The sequence below is a fragment of the Zingiber officinale genome, chromosome 5B (genome assembly GCF_018446385.1).
Source record: "Zingiber officinale cultivar Zhangliang chromosome 5B, Zo_v1.1, whole genome shotgun sequence".
NCBI lineage: Eukaryota > Viridiplantae > Streptophyta > Magnoliopsida > Zingiberales > Zingiberaceae > Zingiber > Zingiber officinale.
Window position 1 is genome coordinate 16,801,284 of NC_055995.1, and position 21,494 is coordinate 16,822,777.

The following is a 21,494-nucleotide window of genomic DNA, read 5'->3' on the forward strand; positions in this document are numbered from 1 at the left end:
TTGTGGCTGATGTATAGTATGTTATATATTAATGATTATGGTCACCGGTACAAGGGAGATTCTGCCAAAATTTTTCGGTAGAGACTCCTCGTGATTTTAATCATACCGGTTAAGTAGAGTTAGTAGTTAAGTAACGGTCATCCTTAGAGTATAGTAGTAGTAAGAAGGGTGGTCGTTACAGTTGGTATCAGAGCAGTTCCCATTCTCCAGCATCACACATCAGCACCATCTTTGCCGTCTTCAAGTAAGAAAGTATTTGAGTTTTCTTTTATACTTTTCTTATTATTTGCAGTATAGAGTATTTGCTTAGAAATGTTTAAGTAAGATAGAAGTTCTTGATTTCTTTTGTTTACATATGTATATATGTCTAGAAAGCATAGGGACGATTTTAAGTTTCTCTACATAACTAGATGTCAAGAAGAGGACATCCCCGTACCATTAGTGTCGAGCACAGGAGAACGAAGAGTCCAGAACAGTTTCCAAGACCCGATATGGGCACTACGAAGTTGTAGTCATGTCATTTGGTGTGACCAATGCACATGTGGTCTCCAGGGACCTTATAACAAGTCTTCCAAGGACTACTAATGGGTACGATGTGATATGGGTGATAGTGGACAGTGAAGTTAAGAGACTAAGGAACAAAAGAGTATCATTAGTGGGAGTCATTTAGAACCAGAAGCATAAGGAAGTTACTTAGGAGCGTGAGGATAGTATGAGATAGAAATATTCGGAATTATTCTAAGTTCGAGGACGAACTTTTTATAAGGTAGGGAGGATTGTAACACCCCAAATTTCATGATTTGGAGTCCTAAAAGACTTTATTAAAATCTAGAAATGCTTTAGAAAAATTCTAGAGATTTTTAGGAATTTATAGAGTATTTTTATGTAATTTTTGGAGGTCGTTGGATATTTTTACCAAAAGAAAGAAGTTTTGACAAAAAATGTCCAAGCCGAGGCTCGAACCGGCAACCCTTGACCCGAGCAAAACCCGACTAACCAACTAGGCTAGCAGTTGTTACATGATTAAGTAAAGGAAGAATTTTATTTAAGTAATTGAAGTTAATAGCAAGAAATAATAAGAAGAAAATAGATTGCAGCCGGAATTCGAACCCACGAGCCGGGCCTTAAGCAGAACGCAGCCCACCAACAGACCAACCGAACTTTTCTTAACTAAACCTATATCGAAATATATTTAAGTAGTACTAGTTAATAGAAACCTTAGAGTATTAAAAGGAAGAACTTAGGGATTAATCACGAAACCTAAATTCTTTCCTCACCCTTTCTCCTCTCACGCGGCGTCGACGCTCCTTCTTTCGGGCGGAACAGGACCGGAGCTAGGGCTCTTCCTCCGGCGGCCGGCGGGGGGTTTTTCTGATAGCTTCTCACATCTTCGGGACCGTCTCACCAAGGAGAACAAGTAGATAGGGAGGGATCATTGAGAAAGCATGTCCACCCGAAACCCTAGAGCAGTGGAAGCCTTCTTCTTCGGCTGTAAGTCCAAGAAACCCAAGGTAATTTGCTACTCACCTGCAGTAGGATAGCTCCGAGGTTTATTTCTTGTTCCTTTCTTTGTGTCCAAAGCTTTGCACGAAACCTTAGAATTTGTTTGTAAGTGAACTGTTGCTAGGGATTTAAAGGAGATTCCCGAAGCTTTGCATGAGTTTCCAGTAGAAATTCTCCTTTTTTTTTGGTTCCTGTCGTGAGTTCTTTAAGAAGAGGAGAAGGGGGTTTGAAATAGTATGGATAGTTGGTTCTAGAAGTGTTATGATCTCAATTTTGACCCAAACTTTCTGTTGCAACCTTGATGAACCTGCTCGGTTCTTGTGGGGTTTTACAAGCTTCGAAAATTGGGTTGCTTTGCAAAAAGATTAAGCTGTGAATTTGTTGTATAGGTTTGTTTTAAGTTTTACATCAAGTTCAACTTGATTTTATGCAAAGAAAAGGGGCACAAGTAACTCCCTTGGGGTTGCTGTGCATTTCGGCTATTTAGCTGAACATGAGAAGGCATAGATTGTTGATTAGCATGTAATTTTCTTTATGTTGTTACCTTATTGTTGCTACTGTCGATTTAGAGTTAGTTTTCTTCTAAAACATGTTAGGTTTTTTTTTGTAGCTTAAATGCATAAGTACGGTTAAGTAGGTATGCATATTTTACTAAAATCGAATACAGGTTTTTACTAGCAGTTTAGCATTTCAATTTTTTTGATATATTCTATCATGTTGTTAGACTTTCCCTATTTGTTATTAGTTAAGCATGTGTAGTTTCCTTACTACTAGAATAGCATGTGTAGTTTCCTTACTACTAGAATAGCATGAGTAGTATTGAATTATAATGTTTTCCTTGCTTTGGATTTTCTGTACAGCATTAGAACGGCTAGAAGTTTAAGAGTAGCTAGTGTGCTTTGTTTTCTTTGCTATCGGATTACACTGTACAGCTTTGGAATAGCTAGAGATTATTGAGTAGCATGCATTCTTTGCTCTCTTTCTTTTATCTCTGTTGTAGCAAGATTTAAGGTTTTAATTCCAACAAGTTTTAGATGTAGTTTAAGCTTGTATGATATTCAGATTTTCTAGTTTTCATTGGCTATTTTAACAAGCATGAACAGCCATGTATTCTAGTGGGAAAATAAGAGTTCTATTAAATTCTTTTAGAAGTATTAACAAGTATAAGACAGATAAAGAAAAGAAAGAAAAAGGCCAAGGCCTTAAGTAGATCCCAAAGTCAAGACTTTAGGGATTTTGGCACACAAGATGCTAAAGAAAATGCCGAGACATTATATATTAGAAGTATTAAAAGATAACAAGTATTTTACTTTTATCAGTGGCACTGTACTGGACTCTCAATTGTCCTTGGGTTGTGCTCCCATAGTCGTCCTTAGGTTTAGATAACCTAGTATGCAGGACTCTTAGTAGTCCTTGGGCTGAGCTCCCATAGTCGGTCCCTTGGTTTAGATAACCTAGTAAACCCTACTAGATTCGGGACCAGCTATCTCGGGTCTAGTTAGGGATGCGCGCATAGCAAGTACAGTTGTCGGGCCCAAGAAGAAGTTGATTATTATTTTGAAGTATTATAAGTATAAGTTTTTGAACAAACAAAATAAGTTTCACATAAGTATAAAAGTATAAAAGAATAATTTTAGAACAAATGAATCAAGTTTCACTTTGTTTTAGAATCAGCAAGTTTAGTTCCCTTTTATGCTAGCATGTTATTTAGATTAGCTTACTATACTTTGCTATTAGAAGAGCATGAGTAGCTTTACATGTTTAGCACTTCAGTATGTTTATTTATTTACTAGTAGATGAGCATGAGTAGTTTTCCCTTCGAGCATTCAGTTTTAGTTTTCAGTATATTCACATGCATATCGAGTTTTTGTGAGTTAGATAGTGCTTATTATGCATTTTGCTTATAGATTACATTTCCTCTTACTGCAGATAAAGGAAGGCGACAAGGTGGCACAGATGATGTGTGATGCCAGAACTATGGAAGTCTTGGGACTAGAAATGAGTTCCTTTAGTCTTCTTTCCTTATTTTAGTTTCCGCATTTTGGTTATTGTAAACATTTGAGTTGTATTTTAAGTTCATGCCATTTGAGATTATTCTGTTTAGATTGCATATAGGATGAGTTCAGTTTAGTAAGTAGATATTTGTGTTTTGATACTTATTTAACTGCGTGGGTGTCTGATAAATGTTCCAGCCGTCTGTGGCTGATGTATAGTATGTTATGTATTAATGATTATGGTCACCGGTCCAGGGGAGATTCTGTCAAAAATTTTTGGTAGAGACTCCTCGTGATTTTAATCATACCGGTTAAGTAGAGTTAGTAGTTAAGTAACAGTCATACTTAGAGTGTAGTAGTAGTAAGAAGGGTGGTCGTTACAACTTCTCCCTCTTTGCCTAACATCCAAAAGGTTCTCTAACAATATCCCAATTGTTGGAAACTTATCATCCAAACTGACCCTAAACTTATGTACTTATCTCCCATGGATCTCATACATCTAAACGAGTTGACATGGTCAAGAACAGTGCTGAAAAACATTATCAGGCTAGTATCAGTCGATAGCCCCAAGTACCAGTCGAATGTCCCCTTCGACACAACCTTACAGAAGCATACTGTGATCGAAAAACATTGTTACCAGTTGACTGGTATCTGCACCAGTCGACTGGTACCCTATTTCTGAAAAAATCAATCTTTTCTGTCCAACTTCAGAAAGGCACCAGAATTTCACAGGCCTCCAAAAATTCTCAAATTTTGTGGAGAGGTCTATTGTACCCATGTCTACTTGGGAAAAATACATTACAAAATGTATCTATCATCAATCCCAATATTGACACAAAATCCAAAACTAACTAAATGGTTTAATTGAACTTTGACCTAAAGTCCTAGTTTTGGCTTCCTCTTGATGTATTTGCCCATACCAACCCACAATGCATCCCTAGCATTGGTTTATATGACATCTATACATCCAAAACCAATTATCATGCTATATGACTCTAATGTCATATTTCTTCCATGAAACACAAACTATGTATGCCAAATCCCTAGGTTTGAGACTCAAATCCGTCTCCAAACCATTTGACACACTCCATGGCTCCTCTAGACTCCCAAGTAGTACCCACCTGAGATCCATTTGCCATGAGTCCCAAATTGACTATTTGAGCTCCCCCTAGAGCCCTTAGCCTTAGCCATCTCCCTAGGTGACTCATTCACAATCGCTAGGCCACATCGGTACCCCTCCAGTGACACTTGACCGTGAGGTACCTCCGGTGAAACCTTTTTCGTGAGTGGCAGCAAAGGGGGTGGTTGGTTGGAGCTTTGCTTGTAATAACGTGGATGGTCGGCGACGCAAGAAGGTAGCAAGAAAGGTTGACTACAGCAATCCTTGCTGCAAAAGGGTGAAAAAGAAATAAGGATTGCATGTGAAAATTACGATGTTGAGAAGGAATCTGGTGCGACGAGGAAGAAATGAAGGATCATGGTTATAATACATGTAGAAATTAATAGGTAGAGGAAAGAAATAATATAAACCTTTTTGATTTTTTTTCTAAAGCCAATAGGTCCAAAATAATAATGGAAAGATAGGTGTACTCCGACAGCATCCCGTCAACTCGGTCACTCATCAGGAGCAGTGATGGCAGAGTGCATGGTTGTCACAGTCCTACCCACTCGGTCTCACCATCGTGTGTGAGATGGTTGACTGGCGTCAAGGGTGACCATGACATTGACATCATATGCATGATGAATTTACTGATTGTGTTTGCTGCACTTATATGCTGCATTTAGATGGATGCATATGTTTGACATGCATACAGGATTTATGATACTCTCGGTCTGACGACCTGACTATTTTGATAGGAGGCCCTGGTGAGTACAGTTCTCTTCAGCCTTTTCTATTGTGCATCTTCCAGCTTTTGTCCAGGAGATTGTATTCCATAGTTATTATTATTTGTTATAATTTACTATACATGTCAACTAGGTATCTGCTGAGTTGTTGAACTCACCCCCGTGGACACTATCTTTTTCAGGTACCAGGTTGTTTATGGAGTCGCTTGGAGTATCCTGCCTGCCGGTCCCCACGTCACATCAGAAGACCTGTCTCTGCTTTTGTTTATTACTATTTTGGTATATGAGATTTGTGTATTTAGCTTTGTGTTCCGGTTTTGTTTCTGGAGTGTTGTTTTGTTGTGTGGTGTAAGCCAAGCCGGCTAGCAGTATTCGTTTTTAGTTGTATGTGTTGTCCATTGTATTTCCGTTGTGTTTGGTTTTGGTACAGCCGAGTGGGCTGTTAGATTTACATATAACTGCGTGGTTGTATTTTTATTGTATTCGCCGAGTAGGCTGCATAATAACTGTGTGGTTGTATTTTTATTGTATCAGCCGAGTAAGCTGCATATAAACTGCGTGGTTGTGTGTATATTCCAGCCGCCTGTGGCTGAGGTATATTGTGTCTATAGAAATGGTTCAGATTGCCAGCCGTACAAGGGAGATGCTGCCGAAATTTCTTCGAACAGGGACTCCCCTGGGGCGTGACAATTTATTTCACTCACTTTACCAGGATTCATAAACTCTAGTACTTAACTTGGAGGTCTGGAGTTCGAATCCTGGGGAAGGCAAAAATCCACTGGCCAGGGGTGGGAAGACCTTGTGAGTAACGGCATGGCCGAGGGTCGTCGGTCGACGACATAAGGGGTCGCCAGTGAGGCCACCCAAGGGACCGCCAAGGGGCTGCCAAGGGGCCGCCATTGTGGGCGCCCAAGGGGCCGAAGGGTCGGGTCGTTACAATAAAAAAAGACGCCTTTTTATTGTAACGACTCGGCCCCTTGGGCCCTCGGCCGTGCCGTTACTCACTAGGTCTTCCCACCCCTGGCCAGTGGATTTTTGCCTTCCCAAGATTCGAACTCTAGACCTCCAAGCTAAGTACTAGAGTTTATGAATCCTGGTAGCCAAGTGAGTGAAATAAATTGTCACGCCCCGGGGGAGTCCCTGTTCGAAGAAATTTCTGCAGCATCTCCCTTGTACAAGGGAACTAGGACGATATTCCGAGTAGCAACCAACATAAACTTGCTGAAATTGTCAATAAAAATAACATAATAAAGAAAACCTTGATTAGATAGAATAGGAACAAGACCCCACACATCAGAGTGAATAATTTCTAAAGGAAAACTAGAAGTGCGAGAAGAAGACACAAAAGGCAATTTATGAAATTTTGCTTTCATGCAAGCTTCACATAAATGATAAGAGGAGGCTAAAGAAATTGGTAAACCATACTGGTTAATGATATTCTGAATAACACGTAGTGACGGATGACCAAGATGTGCATGCCAAGAGAATTTATTAGTGCGTTCTCCAACAAACGCATTAGTATAGGTGGATTGAAGATGATAAAGATGTCTTTAATATTTCCTTGAAGTAGAATATTTCTTGTTGTGGGATCCTTCACAAGATAATGATGAGGATGAAATTCAAAGAACACATTATTATCAAGAGCAAACTAACGGACGGAAAGCAAATTTTTAGTGATAGAAGGAACATGAAGAGTGTTGTGCATGCGAAAAGTACGGCCGCATGAGTGAAAAGATGTGTTTCCAATGTGAGTAATTTGCAAACCTGAGCCATTGCCTATTTGTACCATGTCGGGTCCATCATAAGGTGAAGCTTCTGTGAGAATATTATTATACTAAGGTAGCGGATCTACCTTTTTTTCTGTGAGAATATTATATTCCGGTGTAACATGATGAGTTGCTCCAGAATCCAGATGCCATCTTGGGTTCTCAAGAGTCGATGAAACTATATTAGGAGAGATACAATATAAGAATGCTCTAGAATGAGATGACTAGGCTGTAGAATTCCAAGAATGTGGTGGTCGATTTGAAGATGCATGCTTTCCTTGTGAAATAGTTGGTTGTCCCAATGCTGCAAGACCACCCGCAAAATTTGAGTCAAATCTTTTAGGACATTGAATACCAATATGTCCAATTCTGATACAAATTTGACATCTTCTTCGATTATATGACCAATCAAATCTTCTAGAGCAATGAATATCAGTATGACTAATGATGTGACAAATTTGACATCGGTCTAAACTTTACTTTTGGCCTTCGTGATGTCATTGAGTATTTAATATCGAAAATAAATAACTTGTCTCTTGATCGTAATAGACCTTGCTGGAAGAATATTCGGTGGTTGGAAATAATACTTAGCACTGGAACCTTACTGTCCGACGGAAGTGACAAATCAAAAGCTTGGTGGACGGTGATGGCCACTTCTTGTGGACGACAATTCTTTGGCAGACGACAAGAAGGAGCAAAGAGGCGGGGCGGTGCTATCCAATAGCTAGTCGATGAGCACATCGAGTTTCTCTGGAGGAGGCGGCAATGCAAAAAAAGGAAATACCTTTTCTGTTGGTGTCGGCGACGGGAGAAAAGGAAGAGGTGAAACCTTTTTCGTGAGTGGCAACAAAGGGGGTGGTTGGTTGCAGCTTTGCTTGCAATAACATGGATGGTCGGCGACACAAGAAGGCAGCAGGAAAGGTTGACTACAACATTCCTTGCTACAAAAGGGTGAAAAAGAAACAAGGAGTTGCATGTGAAAATTACGATGTTGAGAAGAAATCTGGTTATAATATATGTAGAAATTAATAGTTAGAGGAAAGAAATAATATAAATCTTTTTGATTTTTTTTTTCTAAAATCAATAAATTTATTTATATAAATTATCCAAAATAATAATGAAAAGATTAAATAAAATATACAATCGTAATAATTATAAATATGATAATATAATAAACTTAAAAATATTAATTTTTCTATATGCCAAATATAACCAAATATAATAAATTTTAATTATTTAAAATCAATTAAAAATTATTTTCATTATAGTTCGATTTTGTTGAGCTGCATGCAATATGCAATTCGCAAGTTGTAATATTAATTCCAACAAAATGCAGAGGCGTCCTAGCTAGTCCAGCAGCATCGGGTTCAGCCGCGGGACCGGCACGCACACCAAGTGTTTGTTCCTAACAAGCGTCACGCTCAATCCTTCAGCCATGTCCACCTTCCCCCCATCCTCCGACTCCCAATCGAAGCACTGTAGCATCGCCGCCAGCGCACACGGTACGAAATGCAGCGCCAGAGACGCCCCCGGACAAAGTCTGCGTCCGCTTCCGAAGGGAATCAGCTCGAAGTGCTGCCCCCTGACGTCCAATTTCTGTCCGGGCTCCTCCAGGAACCTCTCTGGCCGGAACTCAAATGGCTCCGGCCATTGCTCCGGGTCCCTTCCATTGGCCCAGACGTTGACGAAGACCGTCGTGTTTGCCGGAACATCGTATCCTTTGATCTTGGTGTCCCTAGTGGACCGCCGAGGGATCAAAGGACCAGAGGGATGCAACCGCATTGTTTCCTTGATGATGGCCTGCATGTACGGGAGGTTGGCCACGTCGGACTCCTGCACCAGTCTTTTCTTGCCGACCACCGCTTCGATCTCATCTTGTGCCTTGCGCAGGATGTCCGGGTGGTTGATGAGTTCCGCCAGTCCCCACTCCAAGGTGAGGGCCGAAGTGTCGGTGCCGGCGACGAAGATATCCATCACGAAGGCTTTTATATGTTCCCTACTCAATCTCACTTCTGCACTGGAATCATCTGCGATGTCAATCAATATATCCAGCAAATCCTTGATTCCACCGCTCTTTTTTTTCCTCGCCTCCTCTTTTTCCTTCATAATCCTCTCCATCATCGCATCGTACCTTTGGCGGACGTCCTTCGACCTCTTATCGAACCCCTGCAAGTCCCAATTCTTGCATATTCCAATAAAATCTGCCATATTGAACTTACCCACCAACTCCGCCACTCCCTCCACGATCTTCCTCATCTCCATCGCCTCCCCGTCCGACCCGCAGCATCGGTGGCCCGTGGTCATCCGGGATATCACATTGTTGGTGAGATTTAACACTTCGCTGCCCATGTTGATGCTGGTTCTTCCAACCTTGCATCTGTCGTACAAGGACCGAACGAGCGAGACCACCTCTTCAGTCCGGATGGGGAGGAGCTGGTCGATCGTCCGTCCTCCCAGGAGCTCCGACATGCACAGTTTCTTCAAGAACCTCCAGTGAGGACCGTAGGGCGCGAAGACGAAGCCGGAGCAGTCGTAGGCGATGTAACTGGAGACCCTAAACTGAGGGCGGTCCGACCAAGCCGTCTCCTGCGTTCTCATAATCTCTTTGATCATGGAAGAGGAGGAGACCACGATGCAGGGGACAGAACCGAGGCGGAGGCCGATCAGGCCACCGTAGCGCTTAGAGAGCTTATGGAACGATTGGTGGGGGATCGGTCTGAGGTGATGGAGGTGGCCAATTATCGGAAGGGCGATTGGACCCGGCGGGAGGCGGAGAGCTGGCCGCCGGCGCCGCCATGTGATCAGGATTAAGATTGGAAATACGATCACGAGGATGGGGATGGCGAGTGACTGGAGGTCTGCTGCCGCCATTTCCTTGGATGATATGCTCTGCGACAAAAGCAGGGGCGTGCTAAATGGGTATATATACATTTAATTAATATTGTAATATCTTATCCGGAAAACCCAAAAACAAAAACAAAATCATTAACTATTAGTACAATTAGCCAAAATATGAAATGATAAATGAATATTTTTTTATAATTAATTTTTTAAGCTAATAAATTGCATATCTTTAATTAAAAATATAGAATTTATTAATATCTGTGGACAAATGTAAATATCTTATAATTCTTTTATTATATAGTCTCTTCAATTGTATACAAATTCTGCTTAAAAAAACCGGAAATATGTTCATAGTATAATATATATAATGTTTTTGGACAACTAAGTTTTTAATAAATACTTGCCTGTTCAAGGCTAGACGGTTTGCATATTCAATAAATATATTTCTAAGTAATAAATATTATTATTCAACTTTTATTTTAGATTAACTATTTTTAACTATACATTAGTAAGTGATTATTGATATTCTATGTAAGGTAAAGGGTTCAGAGGCATCTTCTAGTCGGAGAGGAATTCACAAGTATCACCGAGGATATAAAACACCTCCCATTCGAGGCATCCACACGAGTCGCTCAAGATATGTATATCTTATAATGATGATTAAAAAAAGATAATTTACATTAATAATTACTAAAATAAATTTTATAATTTTTTAGTCAAAAGTTAAATATTTAAATGGGTATAGTAATATTATTTTATCATAAATTATATATATATATATATATATATATATATATATATATATATATATATATATATAAAATTTTAGTGATGATTAAAAAAAGATAATTTACATTAATAATTACTTGATATTAATAAATTTTATAATCAAAAGTTAAATATTTAAATGGGTGTAATAATATTATTTTATCATACATTTTATATATATATATATATATATATATCATTTTTGGTGATGATTAAAAAAAGATAATTTACATTAATAAGAGTTAAAGATTTAAATGGGTATAATAATATTTTTTTTTATCTTAAATTATATATATAGAGAAATAATATGCTAGGTGACGTTTCATGAGCGAAGCGCATACGTGACGTCGTCAGCTTAATTTCTTTTTAAAAAAATATGTCTTTTATTCTCTCTCCCCTTCCGCCTTCTATTCAAATCGACGACGAGAGAAACTTTCCAAATTCAAAATTTCCCTTGCCGCTCTCTCTTTCTCGCTCTCGCCTTTTCCTTTGCCGTCGTTTTCTGTCGCAGCGTGCTCCTGCCGTGCAAGCAAAAGCAAAGGCATTGCAAGCTACTTGGACAACTTACAGCCACATGCTTGTTCTCAATCTAGATGGAAGCTCGAGAAATTGCCACCGAACACATAGCCGACGCTAGTTTGCTTACCACCCCTCTCCGTTCTCGATCATGAGCTTTTCTCCACTCCATTGTTTGGTTTTCAGCTCTATACAATGATATATCCTACAATGTACAAGTCTTAACTGCTTTCTTAACAACTTTTTCTTATATGATTTATATGGAACTTGCCAACCATCAATTTCATCATTTCATAACCAATGGTAATTCGTTTCATTTTATTTTGTAATTCCATTAATCCGTGATCCTAATATATATTAGAAGGATTTATACTACAACATACAAAATGAACGCCAGCTACAACGCCTACAACCACTTTCCACATTTGTTGTCTACTTGTTTTTATTGGACGTAGAGCTACTATAACGTTGTAGTACCTACTTGAAATGTTAGCTACTACAGTGTTGTAGCAACTACTTGGAATATTAATTGCTAAAACGGTGTAGTAGCTACTTTGACAGCTAACTGCTATAATGTTATAACAACTACTTGAATGTTAACTGCTACAATGGTTTAACAATTACTTAGAATGTTAGCTGCTACAACGGTATAGTAGCTAGCTACTTCGACAGCTAGCTGCTATAATATTGTAGCAACTACTTTGATAGGTAACTGCTACAAGGGTGTAACAGCTAATTGGAATATTAACTGCTACAATGGTGTAGCAGCAACTTCGATGGCTAGTAGTAGCTAATTGGAATGTTAACTGCTACAATGGTGTAGCAGCAACTTGGATGGCTAGCTGCTACAACATTGTAGTAGCTACTTCGATGACTAGCTATTACAAAGTTGTAGCAGCTACTTGAAATGCTAACTATTACAATAGTGTAATAGCTAGTTCAACAGCTAGCTGCTACAACATTATAGTAGTTACTTTAACAAGTAACTGCTACAATGATGTAGCAGCTACTTTGATTGCTTGCTGCTAAAACGTTGTAGCAACTACTTAGAATGTTAATTGCTACAGTGTTGTAGTATTATTTTGATGGCTAGCTGCTATAATGTTGTAGCAGCTACTTCGAATATTAACTGCTATAACGTTGTAGTCTCTACTTCGACGGCTAGATACTACAACATTGTAGCAGCTACTTAGACAGTGTAGCAGCTACTTCAATGATTAGCTACTATATAGTTGCAGCAGCTACTTCAATGTCTAGATGCTACAATATTATAGCAGCTACCTAGAATGTTAACTTCTAGAACGATGTAGCAGTTAATTGCACAATGTAGACTGCTACCCTATAATAGCTGCTCCATATTATAGCAGCTACCCTACATTAGCTGCTATAATGTTGTAGTTGCTAGCTGATATCAATTAATATATGACGACTCATCAATTAATAATAATGCAGACATACCTACTCTGGATCATTGATCCATCACTTCAATAGAATGACCACTTATACTTGTTATAAACCATGGGTTGTGAGCATAGGCAGAATCTAACTTTGGTGGGTGATACTCCTATTCCCGGATTTTATAGCAACCTATTTTTCCTACAAAATGATGGTGTCATAGAGAGACACTTCTCATTATCTCTTCCACAACATCACTCTTTACGAGCCTTCTCATTTTCTCCGTCATTCTTCCTTTGATGACACTTTTACAAGTAGCATAACTATGGTGTCATCTTCCCTACACCACTTTCATCATTCCATTCATGACATCCACTGTCTGTGTCCAAAATTTGGTATTGTGTCTTCCTCCCAAAATTCAAATTACAAGGCAGTCATGTTGTCTTCCCTAGTGTATTGTAAGCTTTCATATGGCTGTCCTAGCCAGAAAGGAATATCTTTGTCTGAAATCTACTTGTGTTTTTCACATTCTATTCTTCCATCTTCTAGACGGTGTGCTTTTATGAATTTCAAGAAGGCTCTTCTATTGATGTGATCACCCAAACTTCTCCCACCACCACGCCAGGTAAATGTAAAAGACAAGAAGGGCGATCACCTAGTCGATTAGGATATTCTTGGAATATCATGATGGCATCTATAAGGCTCACTTAAATGCTAAGGTTTACACATCTACACTTGAAATACAATAAAACAAAAAGTTCTTTGGCTCGCTATTAAATTCTATCAAAGAAATACATTAGATCATAGTGATAATCTTGTTGATACATTAAAATAGTTTTCATTTGGTAGTAGATAATTGTCCAACTATCTTCTACATGTTGTAGATGCTACGGCTTGTATGTTGTGTTGTTGTAGCATAGACCCTTTTAAAAAATATTTGGCTAATAATCTGTTCTTTAATTGTGAATATTTTTTTCTATAAATTTAAGTTTTTTTGTTATATAATATTTTTGTAGTAGCTACATTTTCTAGCAGAAAGTATACCTAAAAATATTTTCGTTATGTATATCAAATTGATAAAAAAATTATTTAAAATTATTTTAATTTTTAATTATCTTTAATCCTAATATATTATTAAGATTTATACTACAATGTACAAGGACTAATTGCTACATGTTGTACCAGGTACTTCGATAGTTAGTTACTACAACGTGTAGCAACTGCTCAAAAACTTAACTATGCACATTTTAGTAACTACTTGGAAAGTTAACTTCTATAATGTATAATATCAACTTGGTAATAAGTAGTTTCATTTTAAGTTGTAATTTCCTTTATTCATAATATATATTATTTATACGTGTTTTAAATGATCTGTTTAATCAATATAGGGAAAAACATATGTTGTATTTATTGGACGTCAGTCAAGTGTTTATGACACCTAGATAGAAGCATCTACACAAGTTAATCGTTTTAAGGGCGCTATACACCAGTCCTTTGAGAGTAAACTGTTGGAACCCCAAGATTGTTTTGGTGTGATCAACAAGTTAAGTTAGGTCCTATATGTTTCTAATCTTGTGTCTAAGTGTGTAGGAGCTTAGGAGCACAGGTAGTCGAGCGGAAGACGCAGCTAGCAAGAAGGACGACACGCAGTGCGTCCGAGGGACGAGGCGCTGTAGAAGGGTACACCAACGGACGAGAAGGAAGCGTGCGGTGGTTCCGAGGGATGAGAAGCCGGAGCGGAAGAATACTCGGGGAGTAAGAAACGCAGCTAGCGAGAACGTTGGCACGGGGTGCGACCGAGGGGCGAAGACTGCGGATGAGTATGCTGGTGGATGAGAAGGAAGCACGCGACGATTCCGAGGGACGATAAGCCGGAGCGGAAGCCTGCTCGAGAAGGCCAGGAGTTGGGTTCGGGTGAGCCCTTTTCCGGATGACCGAGATCACCCAAGCGAGCGGATCCGGAGTTGAAGACTCGGACCGAGGCGAACAGAACCAGAGTAAAGTTCCTGGACAAAAAAGTCAACTAGTGTTGACTTTATGGCTCCTAACGCCCGGAACCATTCCAGGCGCCCGAAACAGGCTGGCCGCTTCGCGCCCAGAACAGTCCGGGGCGCCCAGACCTGAACTTTGACCAGGATCGCGTCTATCATGATTTGAACGTTAGGAGATAAAAATTTTATCCTCTCTAGGGCGCCCGGAACCCCTTCGTGGTGCCCCGACCAAGGCTATAAATATAGCCTTGGTCTAGAAGCTTTTAAATCAACAATCTAAGCAATTCATTCATTCAACACTTGTGCACTTTATTTATAGTTTAGCTTCTCTGTTTTGCGCTTCATTGTTGTAAGAGGCTTGTCTACCTGATGGAGATATTTAGTGCTACACTTTCCTTGGATTAACAACCTACTCGGTTGTAACCAAGTAAATCTCTATACGCCTCTTTCTTTAGTTTCTTTCTGCTTAGTTATTTTATGCAAGTGTTAGTTTAAGAAAAGTCAAGAAGGAGTTTTGTATTTTTATTTTTGTAAGCTATTTAACCCTCCTTCTAGCCAGCCGCCATGATCCAACAAGTGGTATAAGAGCTAGGGCACTTTAGGAGGACTAACCGCCGAACGAAGCACCGAATTAATGGCCGAAGCTAACATCTATCCACCAACGTTCGAGAGGAGTTCGCGTTTTGGAAGTGACGGATGGAGGTTTATTTTAAACTGATTTTAATTTGTTATTAATAATGACATATGGTTTTGATATGCCCAAAAGCAAAGAAGGAGAAGAGCATCTATGGACTGACGAGCAACGCGACGAATTCATGACAAACGGTAAGGCTGAGTCTTGCCTTCTGAGCGTACTACCCGCCAAGGATCTCGACAGAGTCAGAAAATATAGAAGCACAAAAGAACTTTGGGAAAAGTTCTTGAAGCTCTATGAAGAACCATTTGAAGTCGACTCCTCGATGGACACCAAGCCGTCATCAGAAGATTCTGAGATGGAAGAAATTGCCAGAACATCTCTCACCGCCGAGCATCTACCAGAAGACGCAATCAGCTCTTCCTTAATGAGCATCGAGAGCATCAATGAAGGGGAAGCAACGTCAAAAGAAAACAACTCAACAGGGGGAGAATCAACGACCGACAAGGTAAGTCAGGTATGACCTCCACCTCCTGATCAATTGATTAAATCAATCAAAACATTGTCGATAGATCTTTGTGAAGTAGAAGTTATATTATCTTGAAAAAAATTTCGAATTAGAAATTAAATTATCGAAAGACTTTTGTGAGTTAGAAATTCAAAATAAAACAAAGAATAGTGAAATAAAAGAAACTCTATCAACAATTTATAGATTAAAGGGTTTAGAAAAACCAAAAATAGAAAATGACATATTCGAGAAACAAATGCAGATTATACAATTTTTTGCATGTTCAAAATTTCCTGCTTTAGATGTAACACCCCAAATTTTAATATTTGGAGTCCTAATAGTAATTAAAAGTATTTAGAAATGTTTTAGAAATATTCTAGAGATTTTTAGAAATTTTTAGAGTATTTTTATGTAATTTTTGGAGTTCGTTTGGTATTTTTACCAAAAGAAACAAGTTGCAAAAATAAAGAAATTAAGTCGAGGTTTGAACCGGAGACCTCCGGTTAAGCAAAACCTTAAGTTGTCTCGGCTGACCAGGAGCCCAAGCAGGCGTTGCTGATTAGAGAAGGAACAGAATTAATTTAAGTAGTAGTAGTTATTGACAGAAAATAATTAAGCATAAAAAAGGTGCGGCCGAGATTCAAACCCGCGACCTCCAACCCAACCCGAGCCTTAAGCGAATCCGGCTGACCAAGTGCCCAAACGGGCAGTTCTGTTTAGAAAAGGTAGCGAAATTTATTTTAAAAGTTAACAGAATATGGGAGTTATAAAGAGAGGAAATTAGGACTTGATTTCTTCCGTGACCGAAAACCCTTTCTCTCCTCTTCTCTCTCGTTCGCGATTACGGAGCTCGGGCGGAACCGAAGGAAGCTAGGTCTTGCCTCCGGCGGCCGATCAAGAGTCCAATCCGAGAGCTCTTCGCCTTCTCACGATCCTCTCAGCAAGGAGAAGCTGTGGGCACGAAGAAGGGGCCGGAAGTTGCAAGTCTCTGCAAACCCTAGAGGGTTCTTGTTCGGTTGTGAGTTCAAGAAGCAAGGTAAGTGCTTCCTCACCTGCAGTAGAGTAGCTCCGGATCCTTGTTTTGATTGCTTGCCCAAGATGTACGTTTGGACGGGTCTTGATTTGAGTTCTCGTGATGACCTGCCCTCTTTTGAGAAGTTTTCTGATCTTCCCGAATGGATTTGGGTGCTTCAGGGTAATCTGATTTCATCTAGCAAGTAGATTCTTCTAGAAACATGAGTGGGTGTGATCCTAGTATGGTTGAAGGACGAATTGGGGACTACTGTTAGGGCACCATGGTTTATGTTACTATCTTGTTTCCTTTGATTTCTGTGTTGTGAATTTGGATGAAATGTTTCGACTTTGGTGTTTTCATGGCTTCCTTGAAATGGATTTGTGTTCATAGAATCAGGTTCTTGAGTGCTGCAACCGTGGTGTTGTTTGGCTTTGGTATTTCAACCATGAAGTTTTCCTTACACTACTGGTTGGTTGAATCATGGTAAGTAGAGATGTGGATTGGTGGTGTTATTATGAATTTTCTGCAAACTTGTTGTGATTTGAGGATTTTAGCTTTCCAAATCATGTGGGATTTGAGATGGTGTTGTGTAGTGTACTGGTCTTCAAAGTGGTGTCAGTTTGATGAATTGAATTGGAGTGGTTGCCTGGCTGAGTTACATAGTACTCCATGAGTGAGCTTGATGACTGAAGGGAATGATTATGTGGCTTAGTGCATGTGTGGTGTTGATTCTAGGATGCAGTCTTGCTCGGTGTAGATTGTGGAGGTTGTTGGCAGAAGTAGGTAGTAAGATTTCTTGTTGATTGGAACTTTTCCTTTAAGTATCTAGTTTCTTTCAGCAAGTTAGATCCTTTGTTTCTTTAGCAATGCAGGTTTTATTTAATTGCTATTTTCATTGAGCATGTATGGTTTTCCTTAAACTTCCAGTTTTAGTTTGTTGAGTACCCAGTTTAAGTTTGTTATGTGTATAAGCATTAGTGCAGATTTTTATTAAGCATTGGTGCAGATTTTTATTAAGCATTGGTGCAGATTTTGTTAAGTATCATAGTGCAGATCTTGTTAAGTATTACAGTATTTTGAGTTTAAGCAAAGTATAAGAAAGATAAAGAAAAGAAAGAAAAAGGCCAAGGCCTTAAGTAGATCCCAAAGTCAAGACTTTAGGGATTTTGGCACATAAGGTGCTTGTTAAAATGCCAAGGCATTTAAAAAAGAAATAATTAAGATAATAAGATATTTTACTTTGAAGAGACTAGTACCTGACTTCCAAGGTAGTTGTTAAACAAATCCAGGTGTCCAATTCCAAGGTCTACTCTTTTAGGATTGGTGGCTCGCTACCCCAACCTATTAGGGAACGCGCATAAGATGGTACTACACCTAGGCCCAAGAGAAGTTGATTATTATTTTGAAGTATTAAAGTATAAGTTTTAAACAAGTGAAATAAAAGAATAAGTTTAGAACAAAAGAAATAAGTTTCACTTTGTTTTAAAATCAGCAAGTTTAGTTTTCTTTTATGCTAGCATGTTATTTAGATTAGCTTACTGTTATTTGCTAGTAGATGAGCATGAGCAACTTTACATGTTTAGCATTTCAGTTTGTTATGATTCCTTTACTATTAGATGAGCATGAGTAGTTTTCAGTAAGCATTCAGTTAGTTTATGTTATAGATATATGTACATGCATATCGAGATTTTGTGAGTTAGATAGCGCTTACTAAACAATTTTGCTTATAGATTGCATTTCCTCTTACTGCAGATAAAGGAAAGGAAAAGCTATAGTCAAGGAAGGCGACAAGGAGGTGCGGATGGATATGTGATGCCTGGACTATAGAAGCCTTGGGACTTAGTTTAAGAATTTGTTTAGATTAATTCTTTATTTAGGTTGATAAGAAAATTTTGGAGTAAGAAGTTGTATGTCATTATGTTTCCGCTATTCATTACTTGCATGATCTGATTTATTAAACTGCGTGGATGGTGTTATTTTACTTGTGTATATATGCTTATATTGTCACCAGTACAGGGGAGATGCTGCCGGAAATTTTTCGGTAGGAACTTCTCTGGGGGCGTGACAAATTTAAGTGTTGCTAATATTAGCATAAGTAACACTAGTGAGTAGAGTTAATAGTTAAGTAACGGTCACCTTAGAGAGTAGTAAGGAAGGTGGGTCGTTACATTAGATTTGAGAAATTATGATAAACTAAGATGGAAATTTAAATATCACAATATTAGAGAAATTGATCTAAATTAAAAACTTAGATTTAGCACTTTCAGCAAGAAAAGTGGTTTTCGCTCCAATAACCAAGAAGGTCTAGTGCCTCGCCACTACCTGGAAGCCAAATATTGAAATAAAAAGTTTAATTGATTAACTGAAAAGCATTAATTTGAAATTGAATAATGCTTTAAAGAGTTACTCAGTTTGTTTTAGAAAATTCTCAAAAATAATTTTTCTTGCAAATATTTAGAAATTTTTTTGCAAAAATATTTGCTAAATATTTTTACTTAGAATTTCTTTGAAAATTATTGCAAAATTTTTCAAAGTTACAAATTTTTTTCCCTTAGAGTTTTTCTTTGAACCCCATTTTTTTGTAATCAAAGGGGGAGAAGGAAAAATATAAGTCTAGGGGGAGGTAGACCAAAATTCAAACTTTTCTATCTTTTTTGCACTTAATTGCAAATTTAGTTAGTTTATTTTTATGTTTATTTTTACCCTAACTTAACTTGGGTTGTTCACATAAAAAAAGGGGAGATTATTGGAACCCCAAGGTTGTTTTGGTGTGATCAACCAGTTAAGTTAGGTCCTGCGTGTTTCTAACCTTGTGTCTAAGTGTGCAGGAGCTTAGGAGCACAGGTAGTCGAGCGAAAAACGTAGCTAGCGAGAAGGATAGCACGTGGTGCGTTCGAGGGACGAGGCGCTGCGGAAGAGTACACCGGCGGACGAGAAGGAAGCGTGCAGTGGTTCCGAGGGACGAGAAGCCGGAGCGGAAGAATGCTCAGGGAGCAAGAGACATAGCTAACGAGAAGGTCGCCACGGGGTGCAACCAAGGGACAAAGACTATATATGAGTACGCTGGTGGACAAGAAGGAAGCACGTGACGATTCCGAGGGACGAGAAGCCGGAGCAGAAGCCTGCTCAAGAAGGCCGGGAGTTGGGTTCAGGTGAGCCTGATCCGGCGGTTAGAACAGGGGACCCCCATTCTGGGGGGTCAATGCCACGCGGGAGTCAAAAGGCCAGGTGGCCGACCGGAGAAGGATGGGCCGACCTCCCGGTCGGCCGACCGGTGAATAACCGATGGCAAAAGGCGCCCTAACAGAAGTCGGGGTTCCGGCGCTCGATTGAACAGTAGCGAAGAGCCGAGCGGAAGGCCGAAGACAAGGTGGCATACTGCTAGCAGTCCCCACAGCACTTCACCGAGGATCTATCCAGCATATCGATGCAAACGGCAGGCCGGACGAGATGTGAGTGTCGTCCGGACGGTGCGTAAGATGAGGGCAAGACGGGCGGACTCCCTGTCTAGCCGGCCGGCCGGACGCCCCGGCTTGTGGTGGGTAGAGAAGGACAAGAACATCTTATGACAGCTGTCAAGTCCTATGGCTAGGCCATACTCCAAGTCTGACAACGAGGTGTTCTGTTGTCCCATCGAAGGCGTGCTAGGACTGTAGCGGTATGGCGTCAGGTAAGCTTTCTGACAGACACATACCGAAGTATGGGCTGCGGACACGTATGCGCCTCGGTGGACGTGTGTGAGCTCTTGCACCACTCTATATAAAGAACCTTATACTTCGCCGGAGGTACGCGTTCAAGACCTTTGGAGCCACCTTTTTCGCTGCTTGCTTGTCTGACTTAAGCGTAGGAGGGTCGCCGCCGGGAACCCCTTCCCGGCCCGACTTCTGTGCAGGTTCGCCGGAGGATCGTGCAACTAGTCGAAGATCCACGTCAGCAGCCGGGGAGCGCCATGTGCCTAGCGTCCGTTGATTCAGCATTCGGACAGGATCAATTTGGCGCCGTCTATGGGAACGCTCCTGCATCCGAGCGGAAGACCGTCGAGCTCCGACTTTAAATATCGAGAGACGAGCCGGCGTCTATAAACCTTCCGAGCGGAAGGCCGTCGAGCTCCGACGTTAAAAATCGAGAGACGAGCCAGCGTCTATAAACCTTCCGAGCGGAAGACCGTCGAGCTCCGACGTTAAATATCGAGAGACAAGCCGGTATCTATAAACCTTCCGAGCGGAAGACCGATATCAAGAGACGAGCCTGCTTCTATAAACCTTCCGAGCGGAAGACCGTCGAGCTCCGACGTTAAATATCGAGAGACGAGCCGACATCTATAAACCTTCCGAGTGGAAGACCATCGAGCTCCGACGTTAAATATCAAGAGACGAGCCGGCGTCTATAAACCCTCCGAGCGGAAGGCCGTCGAGCTCCGACGTTAAAAATCGAGAGACGAGCCGGCGTCTATAAACCTTCCGAGCGGAAGACCGTCGAGCTCCGACGTTAAAAATCGAGAGACGAGCCGGCGTTTATAAACCTTCGCGGAAAACCGCCGAGCTCGACGTTAAAATCGAGAGGCAGGCGTCTATAAACCTTCCGAACGGAAGACCGCCGAGCTCCGACGTTAAAAATCGAGAGGCAGTGGCGTCTATAAACCTTCCGAGCGGAAGACCATCGAGCTCGACGTTAAATATCGAGATGAGCCGGCGTCTATAAACCTTCCGAGCGGA

At 40.2% G+C, this 21,494-nt stretch overlaps 1 protein-coding gene across 1 annotated transcript; it reads right to left on the reverse strand.

Annotated features, from left to right (window-relative positions):
• Positions 1-8,455: 8,455 nt before the first annotated feature.
• LOC121986537 (3,9-dihydroxypterocarpan 6A-monooxygenase-like) lies at positions 8,456-9,979 on the reverse strand. Its single transcript, XM_042540503.1, has one exon. It carries the CDS (start codon positions 9,977-9,979, stop codon positions 8,456-8,458), a length of 1,524 nt encoding a protein of 507 aa, XP_042396437.1.
• Between the last annotated feature and the right edge of the window lie 11,515 nt (positions 9,980-21,494).